Source organism: Charadrius vociferus, unplaced genomic scaffold (genome assembly GCF_000708025.1).
Source record: "Charadrius vociferus isolate BGI_N301 unplaced genomic scaffold, ASM70802v2 scaffold324, whole genome shotgun sequence".
In the NCBI taxonomy this organism is placed as follows: domain Eukaryota; kingdom Metazoa; phylum Chordata; class Aves; order Charadriiformes; family Charadriidae; genus Charadrius; species Charadrius vociferus.
In genome coordinates, this window is record NW_009648041.1 from 813,075 (window position 1) to 835,404 (window position 22,330).

The 22,330-nt window shown below is 37.5% G+C and overlaps 1 protein-coding gene across 1 annotated transcript in view; it reads right to left on the reverse strand.

The window, feature by feature from the left end:
* Nucleotides 1-4,066: 4,066 nt before the first annotated feature.
* Nucleotides 4,067-22,330, reverse strand: part of PPP4R2 (protein phosphatase 4, regulatory subunit 2) — a 31,443-nt gene continuing 13,179 nt past the window's right edge. Inside the window, exons 2-8 of the mRNA XM_009883568.1 lie at nucleotides 15,465-15,635; nucleotides 10,497-10,590; nucleotides 9,090-9,127; nucleotides 8,303-8,377; nucleotides 7,744-7,887; nucleotides 6,858-7,126; nucleotides 4,067-6,126 (exon numbers count right to left, since the gene is read on the reverse strand). Coding sequence (XP_009881870.1) covers nucleotides 5,813-6,126; nucleotides 6,858-7,126; nucleotides 7,744-7,887; nucleotides 8,303-8,377; nucleotides 9,090-9,127; nucleotides 10,497-10,590; nucleotides 15,465-15,635 — 1,105 coding nt within the window. The 3' untranslated portion in view covers nucleotides 4,067-5,812. The remainder of the gene's footprint in view (nucleotides 6,127-6,857; nucleotides 7,127-7,743; nucleotides 7,888-8,302; nucleotides 8,378-9,089; nucleotides 9,128-10,496; nucleotides 10,591-15,464; nucleotides 15,636-22,330) is intronic.

A 22,330-nucleotide genomic window follows, 5' to 3' on the forward strand; every position in this document is an offset into this window, starting at 1 on the left:
CAGGGCATCTGTCAACCAGATTATTGCAAAAGACTCTAGTGACAGCGAGAGGTGAATGGTGCTAAAGCTGTCTGAGAACATGAGTGTCACGGCGAGGGATCAGGGCAGACTCGGCAGCAGGAGCAGAACAGCTGCCATTTGGAGCTGTTGAATGCTATGGTTCACATGAAATCCACAAGGACGAACTCTGTTTCTGCTACACAAATACCAACGTACACTTCCCTCACTGTTTAAGATCAGTGTGAATCCCACAGGTATCTGCTCTGGGCCCAGTTCTGTCCCAGGCTGTTATTAACAAGATGGCACTGCAACAGAAAGTGCCCCTGGCAGTACAGGCAGAGCACAGTAAAGGGAAAAGCACTTGTAGGACAAGATGAGAATTCAAAGAAATCTAAAAACAAAACAAAAACTTGGGAAGGGTACAAAAGATTGCAGGATGACGTAGCTGGAGGGAGACGAGGGTGGAACAGTACACTTCAGGCAAAATCAAATATGCGCCACAGGACATCACGGCTCACAAACGACTCGGGCAGAAAATGACTTGGAGATTACAGCGGACCACAAATTGAATACAGTCAAACATCAGCTCAAGACATACACACAGGAGAGGGGAGGCATTGCCCCACAGTGTTTGGGAGGCCCCAGCTGGCGTTCTCTGTTCCGATTTGGATACAGCAATTTCAGGAGGCGGGAGACAAACGGGAGAAGAGCAATGGCTCAGAACAGCACACGCTGTTGGGGAAGTTTGGGAGAACGGGGTTTGTTTAGTCTTGCAGGCACAAAACCGGGGTGGCAGGATAAACCAACAGGGTTTCTGATGCAGTGGAGAAGCGCTAACAGGACTTGGGTCACCAGGCATGTTCTCGATAGTGTGGAAGGGAGAAAGACAAGATGAGGAGCGACAGCATCATTTGCTGCTGAGATGATTTATCTTAAATATTTATTTGGTGACACCCTTACTGACGTGTAAAACAGCCTGGATTATTGAGAGAGAAATCGCTTGCAACAGGTCTAAGCACGTGGCGGTATTTACGCTTATTTCATGAGAGCACTGTGTGTTGAGAAGAAGCTGCAGCAACACGCGAGTGGAATGAAGGTTTAAGGACCACTCAGGAGTTTCCTGTTGTATGGCAGCAGCAGAAGACACCTATCAAATAACACCAGCCTGAGCCACTTAAATTTGCTGTGTTCAGTGGCCCTCAAAATTTCTTGTATCTTTACCTGCGGTGACACAGTCCAGCACTTACAAACTGGACCACAGAATAAAATACGCAGGAAAAAGCCCAGTCCCGAGTAGTTTCTTACTCAGGGCAAGAACCTCCAAAGGCCAGAAGAGTTCAAGAACTTTGTCTACAGTTTATTGCAATAAACATGGATGGAGAAAAGCAGCTTTCCCAAGTGAACGCGAGGACAGAGGGTCAATTTACAAAGGAAATAATCAAACAGTTTACAGCAAACCTTGCAGACAAGTTGGTAAATAATAGTCCAAAACTTGGGGAATGACTTCAGGTGCCCTCTTTCAGCTAGAAAACACAGGATTATTTCTTCACCTAAAAAGTTACGCCTGCAGGAGATTAGTTGTTGGCATGAATATTTTTTGACAGGCTGGAAATCCTGGAAATAAAGTGCCTTGTGTCCCAGAACCTGTTCACGAATACAGAAATGAAGACAAAATATGCCATAAACTTGTTACAACTCTCAGTTTATGGGAGCGGCCCAGCAGCAGAATGATTCACTGTACAGCAGTACAGAGAGCACAAACACATACAGCCTATAAGTGCAAATTTCAGAGCTAACCCCTTTCAATTAAATCATGTGATATTAAAAGAACTTTATATCCATAAAGAATTTGCTGGCCTGAGCGTTCTTGGGGCAAATGAGGATGAAGAGCTCCGATTCACAAGTTACATGACAAATCATGAGTCTCCCATTGGTAATGGCAGGGATGTAACTGGGATGCCTTCAGTAATCCGTACGTCTTCCATACTGGCCTAACTGGAAGACATTGACCTCAGACACACTGAGATGCAAATAACCTTTAAACCCTTCCTAGAAATGCACCATATGAATAAAAAATGGCAAAGGATTGCAGTCTTTGTTACAGTTGTAGTCAATAGAAGGCATTCATTCTAGAAAACAAAACAAAACAAAACAAAACCTATTTTGTTTACAAGAATCACTGGGTTGCCACCTAACTATTGCAACAGGAAACTAATATAACTAAGATTATATCAGGCTTCTGCTCTGTTCCCCCCCGGCCCCCCATCCAGTTAACAAAGAAGCTAAACATAAAAGCTTGATTCTTTTTTTACCAGACCCAGAACAATCTCGCTGGAGTCATGATGCAGCTTTTCAGTAAACTGCCCGACTAAAAAAACTACATTCATACAAAACTTCTCACAGACTGAAGCAGCAGCAGAAATACTTTTCAGCCCGTTTCCTGCAGCCCTTAGGCTAGGCAGAAACTGAAATGCAATTCCAATTTACTTTTCCAGCTAGGAGTATTTCCTGCCGAAATGTTTAAAAGAGCAATAGAGACTCAGTGCTGCAGACGGAGTGCCTTAGCCTTGGAAACCCTCAGAACACAGTTTTTGTATTAAAAAAAAAAAAAAAATAGTTTACTTTGTTCAAGGCAGCAGTAGGTCCAAGAGCATTTAAAAAAGAAGTCCAAATTTGTCCTGGCCCTGGTTGGCAATACGGAAAGCGCTAACAATCCTTGCCCAAATAGTGCATGGTCTCAGAGACCGTTAGGCAAAGACCTGTAGTCCCAGTGTACAGCTGCTACTGGTCCCAGCAGGATGCCAGGCTTTCCTCCAGTACAGCCCCTGCACTGTGGGGCCTGGCCAGCGCTCCCAGGGGATGCAGAGCACCCAGAAGTTGCTGCACATAAATTAACTCTGAATTCCAGCAACTTCTGCTCCATCCACTGAATCAACACAAAGACATTTTTGAACACTTTAACTTCACTGAACTGGTCCTCACAACCTCCACCACACACTAGATGAGGAAGCTCTCTCTATTGTGAGCACTGAGGTAGTCCCTGAGGGTTAAAAACCACAGCTGACAGAGCAGCTCAGATGCTTTAAAGAAATCCAACTTTTCTGAGATAATAATAATAAAAACAAACAAACTGCTATCAAGAGCAGTATTAAGGGTCGACCTTCACCTTATATTCTGAAAATTAAGTAGTCCCATATAATGGTGGGGGTTTTTTAATAGGAAATACACCCAGGAACACTATAAAGCACCTGTTGCCTGGTTTTCTGGCATTTAACCACAGGCTTTCTCCTTGAGCGCAGGGAGGACACCTGACTCGGAATGGCTGTATACACAAACAGGGGCTGGGGGGTACGAAATTATGGAACTTACAGCACCCAGAGTTAGGAAAACCAAAGCTGCAAGAATAGATTCAATGCCACACCTCCACGCACACAGAAAAGCAGCCGCCTGTGTATCGGGAGGTGTGTAATGCCTCTGACAAAATACCGCTCCTTAGAAATGCAGGAGGTTTGTTTTGGTTGTTTTTTGTTTTTTTTTTAATCCACAGTAAAAAAAAAAAAGAAAAAAAAGCAGGAATCTTCTCCGATTCAGTAAATGCAGTCTTTAAATGTAGGCACATATTTAGTATTAAGATGCCTACTGTGATGTTAAAGCATGATTTCAGTTTTACTAGCCATTGCAAAAGAAATATTGCAGATATATAAATGGATCCATACCTCAAAGTTCTTCTGCAAGTCTGCAATAGTGGCACTAGTGCTGCAAAACAAACATATCGAAAGGCCACAGGTGCTTAAAGAACAAGTTTATTGACAATATCTTCACAAATAAACAGTCTAAAGAAAATTTCAGAAATCTCTAAACTTAAAAATTTTAAAATATTGTTCTCATTGGCAAAATATTTAAAAAAAAAGTGTAAGATGTCATAGTATTTTTAAACTTCCCTAATTTCAACATTTTGGTTGTCCTTTAATTTGATAATACACATCCAAGCCTTAAGCACAATGAAAATGAGTCAACGTACAGTTTTCCTTCTGTAAGGGGATCTCAATAATTTATTATTTTTTTGGCAAGCATCTCCCTGAATCCTGTCTGCTTAGACCTTGATAGGCAACATCGGCAAGAAGTAACTTTACAAATATCCCAACTGAGCCAAATTATTCTGGTATTGATCAAAACCTAGATTTCCCCCAAACAATACAAAGCATACCATGTAGTACAAGAAACTATCAGCATGCATTTTAGAGGTCATCTTTGTGTTTCAGGTATGTGAACTTAAAACCAAAGAGGGACAATTCTGATAAAAATGTACTCAGATATTTCATAACATTAATATTTATTGCTTTATATGAATACTGTATTGAAAGCCCAAGCATTCAGTTTACACACAGAAATTATACAATTATATACCGTTTCACAATGGCAGTGAGCACTCATTACAATCTACAAAAATCTACTTTACAGAAATTTAAAAATTCTAAATATCAAAAAGGTACAGTTGAAGAAACAGGTATAAATTTGGCAGCCAGTAATTGTGACTGGGAGGTTGCAGCTTGCATGTCTTTAAATATGGGAACTGGGAAAATATCGAGAGTTTAAAGCAGTAGTTTGTGCTTTGAGCTGGTCTGAAAAAAATGTAACACTGGCTGTCAAAGTAGCATGTTCAAAAATATTTAGTTCACTTCCAAAATGTTATACAAATCATGGTGATTTCTATGCACCCCTAAACCTTTTTGTTGTTTAGCTCAGGTACATAACTACGGTCATATATTAATTCTTCCAATAGAGTGGTGTGATCATACCAATGCCATCTGCATACTTAGAATAATTTTGAGACTTCTCTACAATATTCACAATGCTCCAAGAAGCGCTCAAAAAGGCAAGTACCTGTTCATTTCTTCCAAGATATTTTCTTATTGTATTTTCAAACATTTCTTCTACAAAAGTTTAAGCTAATGTTTTGATTACAACGTTCTCAACATAAAGCACATTTTCTCATAAATAAATGAAATCCTTTCACTCAGGCACCTCAGAAGTATAGAAAAATGTTGTAATCTGAACAGTTCTCTTGGAATGTGTTTACTCTGGTGTTTTCAACAATGTTAATATTTCCAGGGTTTCATATGGGCCAGATTTCATTTGTTTTGTTTTCCAGAGGCAAAACAAAGTGCCTTGAGAGGTGAACTCAGTCTTTCCACTATAGAAAAAGTATTTGCTGTATTTATCTTCTATAGAAACAGAAAAATATACCATTTCCCCCTTAAAACAGTGAGGGTACACATATGTGTGCATGCGTGCATATATATGTGTGTGTGAAATGTAACACATTTTAAACACACAACATAAGGTTTCATAGTGTGTATTCAAATAAAAATCTGGAAACCAGCATGAAACCCCATATTTCACATGTCAAATGTTGAAACTGTAACCAAAATATGAAGTAACTGCTATAGCTGTCAGAAAAAGACAAGACAAAAAGCTTTCTTGCTTACATACAACTAGGTGTGGTAATCTCCAAAAAAGTTGTCAAAATTATAATTACCTTCCAGTTTAAAAACTTTTATTCTAAATAAAAAAAAAGTATACACAAACCACTGATTTGACCAAACGAAAGTTCAGCGGTAAGCAGGACCTGAAGGAGCTGGTATTCACAGTTCTTATCACGTACAACTCTTTCAAGGTTCAATCCATGGAGAAGTTTATTTTACAACCTGCTTCTTTTTGTAAAACTAAAGGTCCACTTTATTACATAAAATTATTTATACAGTGTAAAACCGGAGCTTTATGGAAAATACTGCATCTATGTGTATTTAAATTAGTCTTGCTCCATAGGTTCATCTGCAACTTCTGTGGCTTCATCGCTGTTTTCCATAGGGGTCTCTGATGAAGTTTCAGGAGTTTCACTAGCATAGGACCCTAACTCTTCAGTTTCACTGCAGTCAGCGCCGCTACTGGCAGATCCACTAATTTCACTGTCATCCGAGTGTAAATCCTTCCCTGCTTGAGACTGATCAGACTCCTCCATTTGATTGTTCTCCTCAGAGGTCTCTTCGTTCACAGTTGAGGATTCAGTGTCTTTTTCTTGATCTTTTCTGTCTGGACCAACATTTCTGGGAGACATGAAGGACTCTAGAAACGACAAGAGTACAGTATTACTGAGGCATTTTAAAATGTATCTGAATCCTGCTACTTTCTATTCCCAGCTATGCTGAGCAATACTTCTACAACACAGCCAAGGACAGGAAAAACTGACAATCCCTGATTTTATTAGAAGATGTAAAGTATTAGCCAACTTCATCAGGATAGCCAAACTATCCTAATATACCACAAAAAAAAAATTGGACTTTGTATTGAATAGGTAGCTTCACTTAATAAAGCCCTCAGTGGATAAAGACACAGTCTAATAAGTAACTAATAAGTAACACATTCCTTCATTTGTCTTCAGAAGCAGTCTTTTGGAAATGTACACTGTTTCAAGTGTACATCCATCATGATCTAGAGGAACATTTTGCAAATACATGAGCCACAAAATAAATATTAAAAGGAAACTCTGGAGAATATGTAGAAAATAGATCAGTCTCTTAACTGCAGTTACCTTTTTTCAGTTAGGTACAGGGCCTGCCTTAGGCGGAGGTAGTTTTCACTGTTACAGCATTTTATAAATTTTTTAAGTAGAGATATAGGACAAAGAAAAAGCAAAGAAATAACAGAATCGCTAAATTATGCAAAACTGAAGTATGAACAAGCAGTTCATCTTTATGCGTAACTAGAGACATTCAACAACCCCAACAGCACTGGCCTGCCACAAAGAAAATCCCAAATCCTTGAAAAACGCACAGAGACAGTAAAATCTGAAATACCTTCCTCCTCTTCCTCTGTACAGTGCTGTCTGGCACAAGGAGCATCTTTTTCTTTATCCTGAGATGTAGAGGATGTTTCTGTCTCTTCCCCCATGCCTAAAGAAACTTCACTGGAGGCAGCTTGGTTAGGTGCATCTCTGGCTTCCCCTTCCTTGTCAAATTTAAGTCTTTTTACCTCGTGTCCTTCTGCTTCTGCAGGATCATCTTCAGAGTGTTTATTTTTTACTGGGCTGCTCTGAGCACCTTCTGATTCAGATGCTGGTGATTCACTACAAAACAACAAAAGCAGCTGTAGCTTTTATTGAAGAAAAACATTCTGTATCTTGTCACACTTCCAAAAAGAAAAGTAGCAGCTACTTCAAGTTAAACAGTCTACAAGAGGTAACAGCAGAACTCACTTCACGTACTACGTAACAAAACTTTAAAGGCATCACTTCTCTTTCACCTGATTGTCGAGGAAAACACAGACTGGTCAGGCTACTGTGGTGGGTCCAAGTTACAGACAACTCCTACTGTCAGAATCAGTGGTGAACATTTATGAAATATCCTATGTGGTTATAGGTTAACATGCTGACACAAATAAGGTAAGTGTGAATTTCTGAACTCCATTATTCACTCTTCATTTTTACCATACATCCCATACACTTACGGGGTGTGTTACTGCAACTGTGGAAACTTGAGCTAATAGTTAACTACACAGCCCAAACAGTACACATCAAATCCTGCTGCAGATATTCACATGTTAAGACTTAATTATGCATGCCTTGGATGGCAATTCTCTTTCAAAATATTTTTCAAATGTAAGCAAAAAAAAATAATAAAAGAAAAATAATAAAAACTCAAAGAAAAAAATAAAAGAAAAATAATAAAAACTCAAAACACAAACCTGTGTTTTTTATCTTCTGTTTGCTGCAAGTTTGATTCTTTATGTTCCGTGCTGTCTGGCAAACCGTTTGTTGTCATAGGAGTTGACAAAGAAACCTTCGGTCGATTTACTGGTCTGGGAGTTCCAGGACCATTTACATTAGATCTTTGAAAATAATAATAAAAAATTAACCCATCCTTTTAGTAAAGTAATTTGTTCCTAATAAGGCAGAAAGCAGGTATAACCTTGTTTAAAAGATCACCAAAACGAAACAGATCAGGTACTTTGATATTTTATATTGAATAAAAAAATCCTTGCCTGTTACAACATGCAAACTATGATATAAACTTCAAATTACAAAACCCCCACATCTAAATGAGGTTAGAAAAAGATCAAAAAACACAGTACATAGTGTATATGGTCATGCCTCCTCTCCCCTCCTTCCCCCAGTATGCCATGTCATCCCATTTTTGAGGCTACCTATTTGGGATCAGAGTAGGTAATACGGGATCTGAACCACCTATCTCCAGAACTACCTTGCTTTTATCCAGAAAAAGTTAACTCCCAAAACCAAACTTACCTGTCAGAGTACCCTGGTGAATTTCCTGGGAACATAACACCATTCATCCGATTTAAACTATTGGAATTATTTTTCCTAAACAAAAAGAAAAGTAAGCATTAGAATGTTATGAATAAAGGAACTTCAAATTACTTTAAGCTTCTTTGCACAAAATTCCCTCCCCCTCTCCCCAACTTAAAGAATCCCCCACTATAAGTCCTCAAGGGGTTCTCTACCTATACAGTACGCTGGGGAAATTTTTTTCACCATGAGGGCAGTGAGCCCCTGGCGCAGGTTGCCCCGAGAAGCTGTGGCTGCCCCATCCCTGGAGGTGCTCAAGGCCAGGTTGGACGGGGCTTGGAGCAACCTGGGCTGGTGGGAGGTGTCCCTGCCCAGGGCAGGGGGGGGCGAAACTAAATGGTCTTTAAGGTCCCTTCCAACCTAAACGATTCTATGATTCTACAAAATACACTAGGATAAGAATTTACAGCGCAACTGTTATTCAGGGGTATCCATTTTTTCTACCACCAGCTATAACATAACAGTTCACTATTGGGGGATGACCTGGTTTGCTACTGAACTGTACCACATATCTGATTCCAAAGCTGGCTGTTCATTTCCAAGTTAATACACATAACACTTGCAGACCACTATCACTACTGTTGACTTAACCATTGATAATTGAACTCTGCATGGCTGTCTTTTGAAAACAACTACTGCCAGCAAGAGAAATGTATGACACACATGTGCACATCCTCCCCTCTACTAACACAATCTTAAACTTTCAAGAAAAAAAAGTTATACTTACTCTGAAGATGGATATACACAGCTGACAACCATGACATTCTGTAATGCACAAACAACATAGTAGGAGTTCAGAAACAGAAGATTCGGTTCTTGACAATACCCCAAACTTACAGGATGACAGTTTTTTGGTCATATTAAAGTATCTCTACAGAAAATTAGGTTGCAAGCTGCCAGCAGATGACAGATACATCAAAAATATCTCTGTTGCCTCTTTACAAGGTCAGGACATAATTACATTAAAAGTTAGTATTTTCATAAGTGTGTTACTGTCATAACGAGACCAGCACATTAAGCCTCAGGACCAAGTGTTTGTAATTTTTATCTGAAGTATCTCTGGAAAGCAAAGTATTCTGAAATGCTGAAAAACTTTTGAATTGCTGGAGAAATGCTCATTTTGTACACAAATCCTGCATTCAAAAGTGTGCAAGCACTATTAGCTATTTTTGGCACAGCCATATTTCAAATGTTAAATTATTTTGGCCCTGCGTAAACAAAGGGCAGAAATAATCATTAGTTCAGTACGTTTTGCTTAGCCACCTCTCCCTCTTGAATGGCACTGCAAACTGAATCAGTTTTAACATCTAGAAACCTAGCTTAAAAATTAGAGAAGTTTCCCTCTTCAAATCAATACTGAGCCCAATTATACATGGGGGGGGTTACCACAGGGCCAGTTAAATTAACCCAGATGAACTTTAATGAGGGTTCTCCATAAAACCTGTGGTTTCACAGACCTCGTTGACAGCTAAGAAACTGCTTTGTGAAATCCCTGTCTCATCATTTATTCCTGACCATCTCCTTCTCATCTTAACTTGCAAGAATACACCTGACTGCATCCCCTGTAACAGTGAAAAGCAATCCATTTACAAGTTAACCTTTCTTCGACCGAATAGTCTAAGTAGGAACCTCAAGCCAATTTTGCCATCAAGAAAATCTTACATGGAACCACATCCTGAAAGTCTGTTACCTACTTCTGAAAGATCCCACATTCTGACATAAGCTACCAAATACCATTAAATGACATCTGTATGCTTCTATGAAGGCAGAGTCTTCTATGTAAGAGGATTTAAATATTGAGACAAGTATTTCAGTTGATTATTATTTCTAGCTAGGACTCAATATAAAAAAGTGACATTACACCCTCCACAAACTACAGTTTGAGTACTGCATAGTGATTAGGAAACACAGTAGTTGCAGCTCTGAGGTTTATTTTTGATGTCTTACATAAGTTATTTTGAAACTGCTTTTTGACGTTAAAAGGTATGAAATAACTCATATGCTTAGAGTAGCTATTAGTTTTACTATGGCTATGAGCCATAATAAAGCCAACAGACCTTTGTGAATAATTCAGAAGTTATTTAAGTGGTAGTTGTGACTATTTAACTATGTTCTCTCTCAGAAAAATACATACCTTTTCCACACCTCTTAGAAATTTGTCTGTTCCTGTGTAATTCCTCCTAGGATCTGTCAGCAACTCACAGAGTCGCTGAATAGTGAAGGGGATGCTGCAATGAAATAAATTTATAACAATTTAATTTTATTTTAATGAGTATGACCTCTGGAAAGCAACGTTACTGCCTTCTCCCCCTTACTGAGAAGACAGAAAACAGTACTGAAATTTGTTATCATTAGCAATATAGGTTAGGGAAAAATAAGGCCTTGATTTACTATCTCATACGCTGAGGTAACAAAGCACTGCGTGTTGTGCTCATCACCACAAAACTCTTAAGTAGAATCCTAAATACATCATCCCACAACTCAAATGATTCATTAAAACAATGAAAAGCAAATCAGATCATGAACAGTAAAACAGTTTAAGACTGTATTTTTTTATTCAAATATATAGAACAGAAATGGTAAGAGCTTCAAAAAAATTTGAGTCATACGCACTAGAGCTAAAAAATTCTCAGCTTGTAGTTTATTTCATGTTTTACAAAATACATTTACAGAAAAAACATTAGATGTTGGAATTACTTGAACCATTATACTTTAGCTGTTACAAATACTCTATTTTGCCACAAATAAACAGTATACTTATCTATCAAGGAACAGCTCAGTAAAAATAATTAAACTCCGAGTAAGATAAATAAATCCGTAAGCATCACATTCAGACATTCAGTTTTCTGATAATTCTGCACTCCATTTCATCCCTACTTAAATGAGAAACTGACCTTTCAGACAAACAATACTTTACATACATTTACCTGAGATGTCACAAGCTTTCATTGCAAATTCAGTGTCACATTTAAAAAAAAATTCTGTGACTTTTGACAAAACAGTAAAATACTTTAAAAGTTATTTCAATAAAATAATAAACAATGATGCATTTTTACAGTTAACTATTTGGAGACATAAACATTTCAAAAATTCATCTAAGAAGATTATTTGTCACAATAAAATATTTCAGAACCATTTCTTGATTGGGAATACAACTGATACAGTATAGGGATATATACACAGGTGTATATGTATGTAAGTCTGTATTGATACTGTTCTGGATTTGGTGTACATTTTTGTAACAATTCAACTTTTATTTTCTGAGGAACTCAGTACACAGTATCTTAAGGGTATTTCATTAGCGACCACAGTATGTATCTCAAGCTTAGTTCACGAGCTAAAAAGCCACATCTTAAAAGATGCACAGATCTACCACTAGTTCAGTGAAAACACGTCAGTGTAGCCATCATTAATCATACCACACGACACTTCATTTTGACTAAAAGCAAGCAGTAATCAGAAAGAGAGTGACCAAGTTCCAACAATTTAATTATGTTTTTCAAAACTATCTGTATATTATGTTACTGAGGAAGTTACAATCCTCAACTGGAAAACAGTAAGGAGGTAGGCGACAATGCAGCCACCCTTAGCCCTAGTTCCAACACAGCTACCTGAAAAAACATAGAAGGTATTTCACAGTTACCCTACCAGTTAACACCTTCCCTTGCTATTCACCCTGAATTGCATCATACCAACTTATCTTTACTTGACTTCTAAGAATAGAAAGAAGTTGAAGTTAATCTCCAATCAATCAGCTGTGGAGAGTTAGAATACAGCTAATGAAGCATTAAATACTTGCAAAAAGTAATGCTGTAAGATGACAGTATTTCTAAAACATTTGACATGTTATTGCTTAAAAGCAACTAAAATGGCAGAAACCGAGTATTTTGGAACACAGGCAGAATACATTTCACCTCTCTAATCTGACCCAGAAGTATCTCCTCCCCAATTCCCAAAGTTTGGTAAGTACAAACCAGAACAAACAGCTTGACAATTGTTCTCTCGTTATTAACTTCCCTAAAGCTTCCTCAGTTCTGCAAGTTTTGGTCATCCAGTAATCTTTCTGACACCCAAATTCATCATGATGCTCAGCTTCTGTGTAGTGCCCTCTTTTAGCCAAATTCCCAACTCTAACACAGTCACAAAGAATTTACTTCATCTGTTAACTTTTCCACATAGGTACAGCACTAATTATATCTATTTTTTCTCATTGATGGCCATTTCGTTTTGGGGTTGAAAAGTCCTAATTAAAAAGAGACCTTGTGATTTTTTAATAGACTAGACACTGTCCATTCAAAAATCAATTTAATTCACAGGAACAAAGACACACAGACTTTTAAATTATTTTTCATCATCCAAATCTGTAAGACATCCTGGAGAATCACTGCCTGGCTAATTTGTATTTATCTGCACTTAACTGGACACCTGGAACACTAAAACATGAAGTATTTTGTGAACACCGCCACAGTTCTGGCTACTAGGGGAATAAACACGCTCAAGAAAGTGTGCAGCCTGCAACTAACTCCAGAAGTAAAAGGTGCCATCCTATTTTACTCTCAGTTGTAAAAGATTTAAACAAAAGATAAAACCAGTTCATTCTCCTCCAAAATTTTCCATAGTAAACTGAACTTCGTTTATTGAGCAGCAGATGGCACCAAGTGCCACACTATCGCCTCCTTTGCATGTCATTTGTTCAACATTTCTAAATGGTTTTAGTTGGCAAAACCTGAAGTTAACTTCATTTCATGAATTCTTTTCAGTGAAACTATTATTTTTAAATAGTTTAACAATGTGATTTTAAAACAGAAGTAATTGAAATTGCTGTAAAGCTACATATGAACCTGAAGTTTGCAAGCATTACAAAAACTGATCTTAAATGCTAAGAAATTTGATTAGTTCAGTGCATGAATAGTCCTAATCAGCCTTCTTAAGGTAACCACTTACCATTCCATACGAAAACACTCAAACTGCACTTCCTAGCACAATAGTTCAGAATGAATTAAAAATTCATCACACAGACAGGATTCAAGATATATCTGGGGAAATTACTTCTAACAGCCATAGTAAATTGTAGCCAAAATATACATAAGTGAAAATTTTTATTATGATTATGTCTATTTTATTAACGCTGTGAAGACTCCTCTGTCATCTGAGATCCCAAATAACTTACCTTGGAACTTTCTGCTTCACTAGCAAAGAATAAAGAAAATGGCAAGTCTGAAGAACTTCCTACTCCAATGCAATTCTAAAGTAGAGCATGAGAATCTGACTCCGCAAGCATATTACACAGAGTCAGGTAAGATGCAGTAAGGTCACGTTTGAGCTTTCTTTAAAAAGACACTTTATCTAGAAAGACCTCAAAAGAGGGGTTATTCTTAATTCATTACTTCTTTGACTTAAAAAAAAAAAAGTTAAAAAAATTTAGCTACTTTCAATGAACCCTTTCCCTCACTCTTTCAAACGAACACCAATAAACACATCCTAATAATAAGGTAGCTTCCTTCTCCACTACGGTAGCCTGAAATGACATCCACAACTCTAAATAAGAAGCCGGAATATATCCAATCACACAAACCAAAACCTGCTGTGTTACTTTTTGGACACATCTCCACATGATTTTGCTTTCACAATCATATCCTCATGGTAGGAGTTGTAGGATTTACTAAATTAACTATTCTACAATCCTAGATTCTGAAACACCCTAATGTATTATTTTCTTTAAGGTACCTAACGTATGCAGTTTATTCCTCAAAGACTGGGTGGTTCACTTCAAAGTATGAGGAAGTTGAGCACTCCAAAGCGTTACAGCAATAATCAAAATAGCACGGCCACGGAGTAAGCTCCGGACTTGGTCACCCAGGGGTTTGTTTAGTACACTTTGGAACAACAGAAGATAACAGCAGCCCATTCATTAGCTGTCTCCATGCGAGAACATTACAAATTTTGTGGGTAGTGAAGCATTAACAAAAAGCTGGGGGAGGCGGGTGAGAGGCAGACTAGGGCATAAAGGATAGGTTTGTTTTAAATTCCTTCAGTGAAGTAGCCCAGTATAAATATTGGGTAGCTGAGAACAAGCTGAATCTCACATTCTTAGAAGTATACTACACAAGAGCTATTGGGGAGGGATGGGGGGAGAACAAGATCTGACTTCTAAGAGACACTTAAAGTGCAAATAAATTAAGTAGTATGGAACAATGACAGTAAAGTTATTAATCTAGCATCAAAATATGATACTAAAGACATGTTAGTAGCGCCTCCAAATCTGAAATTTCTGGGTAACAGGGAGACAAGCTTTATAGTATGCCTGTTTATTGACAAGCTGAGAAAAATGCTGAAAGAGTCTCTCTTCAGCAAGCATTGAGACCCACAAGCAGGATGTGTCAGCTTACGGTAAGTATGTAATCCAGTTCAGAAACAAGAAAAATATTATATAAACTATTAAAAAATGACACACCAAATAAAAGAAAAAAAAAATCAGTAGCTTTATTTTAAAGGAAACAAAACTTCCATAATTATGAAACCAGTAAAGGGTATATACTTCAATCTAAGACACTGTCAGCAATAGATTGAATACTCCAAGTCTCTCAATTAGTAAGTATCACTCAATCTATAACTTTGAATCTGGCGCAATTTAACAATTCAAAACCAGGTACACCTTGCTTCCTGATTGCACCATGTTTATCACGGCACTACTTCAAAAACTACTGAACTGCCAAAAAGCAATTAGGAACAGAACAACAGAAGACTTCTTTCAGTTAGGTATTTCAAAATATATTGAAATAAATCTGACTTTACTATCTATTTTACCTGTTAAATGCACATAGTAACACCATGCTTCATTAAAGGGTATTACTTAAAAACTAACTACATATTGAAAGAAACTGAAGTGACTGATATGTCACAAGATGTTGTAATTTTCATTCAAAGAATAATAAGTGAAAGTTCTGAAACTACCGCAATATATTTTCAAGGTATATACTTGCTTCTGCTCATCTCTTTGAGGAAGCAAAACAAACAGCCACAGATAGATAGTACAAACTACTAAGTTAAAATTGGGAAAATATTTTTGTTATCCTGATTTTAGAAAACAAATTATACATACCCATTAAATCCAGTGACAATTTTCAGGATTCTTTCTTTCATCTCTTCGAAGGGAATATATTCCACATTTGGATTGGGGGGCCCTCTTGGTTCAGGAGCTGAGGTTCTGAAATCATCCATTACTTTCTCCAGTTTGAAAATAAAATAGCCTTTAAACTGAGACCACTGAACCCTGCATAAAACACAAGAATTAAGACATATACAAGTCAGCCCTAAAACCACAGAAAAACAGCGTAACTTTATGTTTGCAAAACAATATTCATGCCAGTCCTAAGATAAATGAGGCAAGTAATGCAGTACTATTTTTCTTCCTGAATTTAAAGCATGATAACTATTTAAATAATTACAGTAGAACAGTATTATACAAGTCAATTGCCATTAAGAGAGTAAGCCACTTCCTTAGAGAACCAATATCCACTTACCATTCAAACCTAAATGTGAAACACGCACGCATGCTATACAATTTACCAGTGAGCCTACACGCCACCTAGTTTTCACTGAGCTCACAAGAGAAGGGGGGAAAAAGTGTTTGAAGTCTGGAAACCATACAGCAATTGTACATAGCGTTATCTGCTTCCATTACAAAACCTTACTGAAAGGCCTTTTGTAACTAACTGCTCAGTATCCACACACCTTAAAAGCACGTAATGGTACCTCTTCTTCTCAGAAATGCAAATATATTTTGCATCAGTTAGCAGTTGCTGATGAACATTTGAGCAAAACAACTTTGACCCCTGAAAAACATTCCCATAACTGTAAGTAATCTATTAAGATCTTTAAGTTCTAAGGCAGAAGGTAATTTGTACAGTTTTATCATTTATAGAATTCTATACATTGAATTTTTCAAGAAAACAGGTCTCTTCCACTATATACAATGGACAAGGTGAGAAACTGCCAGGAAAGTCCTTCTACACCAATTGCCCCACACAACAGCCACAGAAGTAGTTTCTGGGGCTCCTCTGGCTAGTGGATTTCTTAGCGGCATAGGGAGCAACTTTAAAGTAACTGATTTAGTTCAGTTACTATCAATTTCATTCTATTCATGCTGATTCAGGAGCTTTCACAGCTACAGGATGGAGACGCTGGTGGAGAAAAAGAAGAAACAGTGAGAATAACAAACCAGCAATAAAGAAAGAGAAAGTGATCTTTGACATTTTACCTACAACATATGCAATCTGGAATGAACAGGCTCAAATCAAACAAGCATAAAAACTGAACCCCTGGACAGCCCTTCAGCTCCGGCTGAAAGCAAAAATGCTCAGCCAAAGGCTGTATTTCTACACATTGTCTTCGGTAATAGAACTGGCGTAAACAGTCCTGACTACTTCCAACCCCACATAACGTCTGACCTTCTGTCGGGCTGATACAGCTATTTGTGCTGACTCCCCAGCAGTGATGTTTGTGTCCTGCATACTATTCTCAAGCACCAGTACTACGAAACATAAAACTACAGGCCAGTGAAGTCATATTAGCCTATTTTCACCAGAAAAACAGTGCCGTGTTACCTTTGCCTTAATTTTCTCCTTAGTCTCAAAGAAATAATAGCGATGAAAAAGGGGAAAACTTAACTCAGGTTTATCTACAGAGACTCAAACACAAAATCCCCGTCTTTAATTAGGAGTGACAAATTTGCAAGAATGGGGGAAATCCAAAGAGGAAAGCAAACCTCTCTCTTCCTTCACAAGAAACCATTAAGCACCCCACAACAGAGGGTAATGCACGACTTAGCGAATGATAATAAAAGCAGAAATAAAAATATAAAGAAAGAAGAAGCAAGGTCCCAAAAGGGAATGGCGTGGATAGATTAAACAGCATCACTGAGTCTCACTGGCTTATTGGGCCAATTAGCATTATACAGCCAAAGCAGAATACTATTGTTTCCAATGTATAATATTAGGCATTACTACTACAAATGTTAAATTAAAAAAGCTATCCAACTCTGCAGCGCTACCACGAGACCAAAGCTTTCATAACGAATCACAGATTTAATACATAAGCATATCACAGAACACAGACAGAAAAGACCCAGTAAATAACCCCGTGTCATAGTAGGATTACTCCCTACAGAGCATCTCAAGAGCTTTACTCGACTCATGAAAAGGGATTCCATTATTATCCTAAACACTCTTTGACAACCCCATTTAGATTTTTTCCACACTTTAAAACTTGAGCTGTTCTTTGTTTTCATTGTTGTTTATTTCTTGCTAAATAGTAACACTTATCTTTTCATAGACTATTAACCCACCAGTGTCGTGTTGCTGAAACAAACCAAAAGTTTAAAATGGCAATCGACTGCCTGAAAGCAGTACCCACCCAGCTCCTCTTTACACCAAAGCTGCAGAAAACAAAGAAAGTAACAATTTGCCCCTATACAGAAGTCTAGAAAACTGCCACCAATTAAAAATACTTGGGTTTAAAACAAGTATTTCTTCTATTATAAAAAGGCTAAGAACTTGCATCTGCAATACGGACACAAAAACTATCTTTCATCCTGTATTTCAAAACACTTGATAAATGACTCCCAGCCAGGTGACACAGTCCAGCTTACAAACAGAAGCAACAAAATTTAAGGATAAACTCATCCTGCAGTCACAAGCCTAACTACAGCTAACCCAGATATAGCAACACCAGCTTTACATCATCTAAACAAGCTGTTGCTAGAAGCAGCATAACCACAGCAGCCGGAGCTCAAGACAGGTTTGCTGTTTAGGCATTTACTCCGTTTCTCAAGCAGGTTTTTTCAACATTGCCGAACTCCCAGATGCTGTGGCTACACTAATAGCAGCATGAAAGCCAACTGCTTAAAAGCAAGCGGTACATTCACATTGCAGTCATAGATGTAACTGCAGTTTGTACCGTAAACAACTGCTTCGAAGTCACAGAGGTGTCTCATGCTTCTAGAGCATAAACTCCTGACCTCAGTGTTGTAATTTAGACATTAAAACATGCTCCCATGGTCTTGAAGCACTTTCAACTTATGCAACTAGTTTCTGATGAAAAGTTTTATCACAGTACCACTAAGTTACATGGGAACTACAACCACTCAACAGGAAATCTTATTTGCACCACAAAAGACTGAGTCAGCTCCAGACTCTTCAACTGTGTAGGCAAAATTTGGTCCTGCAGTGGCAGCACAGTGGATTACGGCAGGAAGAAGGTGGAAGATTTCTGGATGCTACAGTGTAGGTCACTTTTCTTTTAGACCCAACTCTTCTGCCATTACCCTAGGATGAAGAATCTCCAACTTCTGCACACCATGCTTCAGTCACCTCCTTCCTGCCTTTCCTCCCAACACAGTAAGCAGCAGTCCCTCTTCCCTCTTTCTTACCTCATCTACTTATCATTTGGTGTCTGCAAGGCTGCTAGGAAGGGGCAGAACTACATACTATTCCTACAGGAGGGAGAAAATAATTCAAAAGCAAGGGGAAGCAGCTCTCAGCTTCTTCTGCTTTCATCCAGAACTGAAATTACTTCGTTTTTCCTCAAAGACAGTCCCTTCATCAGCAACAGCAGCATCTACCACCATGTCATCAGGCACCGACAATCTACCTCCTAGACAGCTCCACACTATGCCTCTAGTTTAACTCTGAACAAGTCCTCAGAGAAGAAACATAATATGAGAGATTAATAAAGAATTTATATAAAAGAATCTTACTTCAAGCAACCTTAATTATGTGTATTTGTTAGAGAAACTTTATCTACACTTGAGACAGTATACTGCAAAGTTTGAACGCTATCTTTAAACTGTTTATAAAAGATTATACTCATATCAATCTACAAAACTGAGAAGTATCTGGCTGTGTATCTGAAAAAGAAATTGTTAAGATAATGAATTCACTTCTGACCAAAAAAACCCCACCCAAAACCAAAACAACCTTTTCCACAGGGACAGTAAGATTTTCTTAGTTTTCATTTACTTCAGCAGAAGTGATCAAAAGTGAATTTCAAAAGAGGAAAGTTACCTTTTCTGTTCTACCAGTCTATGAAAATGACATGTAGAAGTTAGTATCACCTGAACTCTTGAAATTCACTTGCATCTCATCCATAGAGAAAACCAATTAGTTCATAAATGATGGGTAGAACTGTTAACCAATACAGTACAAAAATTAAAATTAAAAATGACATATCCTCCTAATCAAAGCAATCTATATCAACACCTCTAGAAATTTTACATTATCAGCATACACTGAAAGACTGGACAGTTGGAAAGCCAGACAACAGTAGCAAGAAGAGATAAACAAATAGCAAATACCTGTTTACAAGAAAAGAAAAGAAAAATCTTCTACATGTATCACAAGCTCCCTGAGAATAACTCCAGCATTAGGATGCAAGACCTATTTTACCTGCTTTGTTACAAAATGGGAGACATTGAAAGTGAGCAAAGCTTGGTCAATACCTTCTGTATTTAAATCAAGAGCCAAATGGAAGCAAAAGAAAACTACACAGCTTTATGTACAACCTCATTAAGTTTTATACACTAGAAAATAACTGACAAACCACCAAATTGAAGACATTGCATGGAGAAAATACTATTCATGCTTTCTTCTGAACAGGCTTGTTTATAAATAACTTGCTTTTCCCACTCACCACTGTATGTAATTAGCTTTTTCTAAATGCATACTTATGTCTTCTAAACCATGCTTTTCCTGTCCACTATGCTAACGTCTGAATTTGTACTGGCAACTTTGAGACCCTTATAGCCAGAGAAAAAGACTCCTGTGAACACTGTATGATCTGTAAAAATATCTTCAGAAACAATACTTCAAAAAATTAGTTGATCCTAAAATGTTTTGGTTCAGCATGCTTCAACTTCAGAGAATGACAACTTTGAAATTATAAACATTTTAGGTTTATCTAAAGCATCTTTTATTACAATATCTGGGTCATCCTGTGTAAATATACCTGTACAAACACAGCTCCCCTGGGCTAACTAGCCTATAGTTTCACAGATACTCCAAATCATAAGCTGGTATTTTTTCTTAAATAAAGAGTCCTCTGCTTCCCTCCCACCAGCTCCTGCACCATCCTTCCCTTACATCAGCCTAAAGGTTTTGCTTTGACATAGAGAAAATTAGAGGAAGAAACTGACTTTATGAAAAAAAGCCCCTAGCACAGAAAAAAGTCACCAGAGGCAATAATGAACGGCTGAAAAGAAGCAACCACAGCACACTTCAGAACTATAGCTTGTATAGATACATACATGATAGCAGGACCACACATCTCAAATTCTCCCAGGACCAATGTAAATGACAGCAGTTTAACTCAACAATTTAATTTAAAAAAAAAAAAAAAGCAGCTTTAACAGTCAAGCAACAGATGAAAGCATAGAAGCTAACAAAATCCAACAGTTCAGCCTTTGTACATTACTTAAATACATGATACTATGTCCTAGATTTAATCTATGCTAATAACTGCTTTCAGGTATGAAGAGATATTTAACACCGTAATATTGTACCAGAATACAGTCTGACCTTGCAATTTAAGTAATAATTAGAAACATAACAGAGAAACATGAATGGAAGTGTTTGAAGATACTCAGTTGTGTTTTACAGAAATTAAGAAGGAAAGCAGAAAGCACCTGAACAAACAGCCAATACGAGAAACATAAGCAAGTTTTGATAATATTTACATGTAATTGGAGAAGGCATGAGAAAAGGCTAAAAAAGGGTGGGGGAAGACATAAGACATGAAATGAGCAAGCAGAGATTAAATAAAAGGACAGTATGACCAATAAATGAAAAAGAAAAAAAAACAACCTCACAAACACACAAGACACTGATGGGTTCAGAATTACTAAGTGAAGACAAGAAAGCCCTATGAAGACACAAAATGCAGAAACTCTACAGTCAGAACAATACTACAATAACGTACTTATTCACTGAAAGTTGATGAGGCAGCAAAAATATCTCCATTGCACAGGGAAGGAAGAATTAAAAAAAAAAAATAAGATTAATTTAGACACAGGACATAATCAGCATTACCAAAGCGGAAACAAGAAAGCACACAATCCTAAATAACTTTGTTCTCTAATACAAGCAAACTATTTCACACCTGTACTTAAACTACATGATTTTTCTGTTGGAACTAACCCATTATTGCAGATCTATCGAAGTTTGCTGAGCAACACCAACCAAGCTTAGAAATCCCCTGGTTCTATTTGATAAACAGCACTCTTCAAAAAGGGACAGTCACCTTAGACAGAAAGCAGTTCAAATGATCGGATGCTATGCTTTGATTTAAAAGAAGAATTAGTAGCACAAAGTTGCTTGCAAGGTATGATTGCTTCTCTACTAACATAATTTGCACAGAATTCATCTTCTCAAACACACATAACAAATACAAAATTGCATTTTACATAGAAATAATCTAATCCTATCACTCCCAGAGTGTAAAAGACTTCCCCTTATTCCCTTATCTCCTGCTTACTCAAAATATTTGTACTGACGAAACTGAGAAAGCCGCCTTCTCCCCTACCGTACTGGTCATGGACAGAGGGTTCTCCTCTCTCACAATAGCTTGCACTGTCAAGATGTTTTTTGTACTTCGGAGAGTTAACTGGTATTTTCTTCTGACCATTGGACAAATTTTATATTTGATTCTTTGCCACTTGGTATATTAATTTTGGGAGACTTGAAATTTCAACAAAAAGATAAAAAACCCAGAAACATTTAACAAAGTTATTTGGGCAAGGTTTGACAACTATTAAAAACCAAGTAACAGAAGTAATAGTGAAAGGCAGCTTAAGAACCTGGAACGGACAGGAACGTCTTGTAGTCTGGAGAATCACATAAAAACATTAACTTTCAGAGAACTAGAACAAGGAAAGGAGACAGAAGTTGCAATTGCAATATCCATACCTCCTTCCTG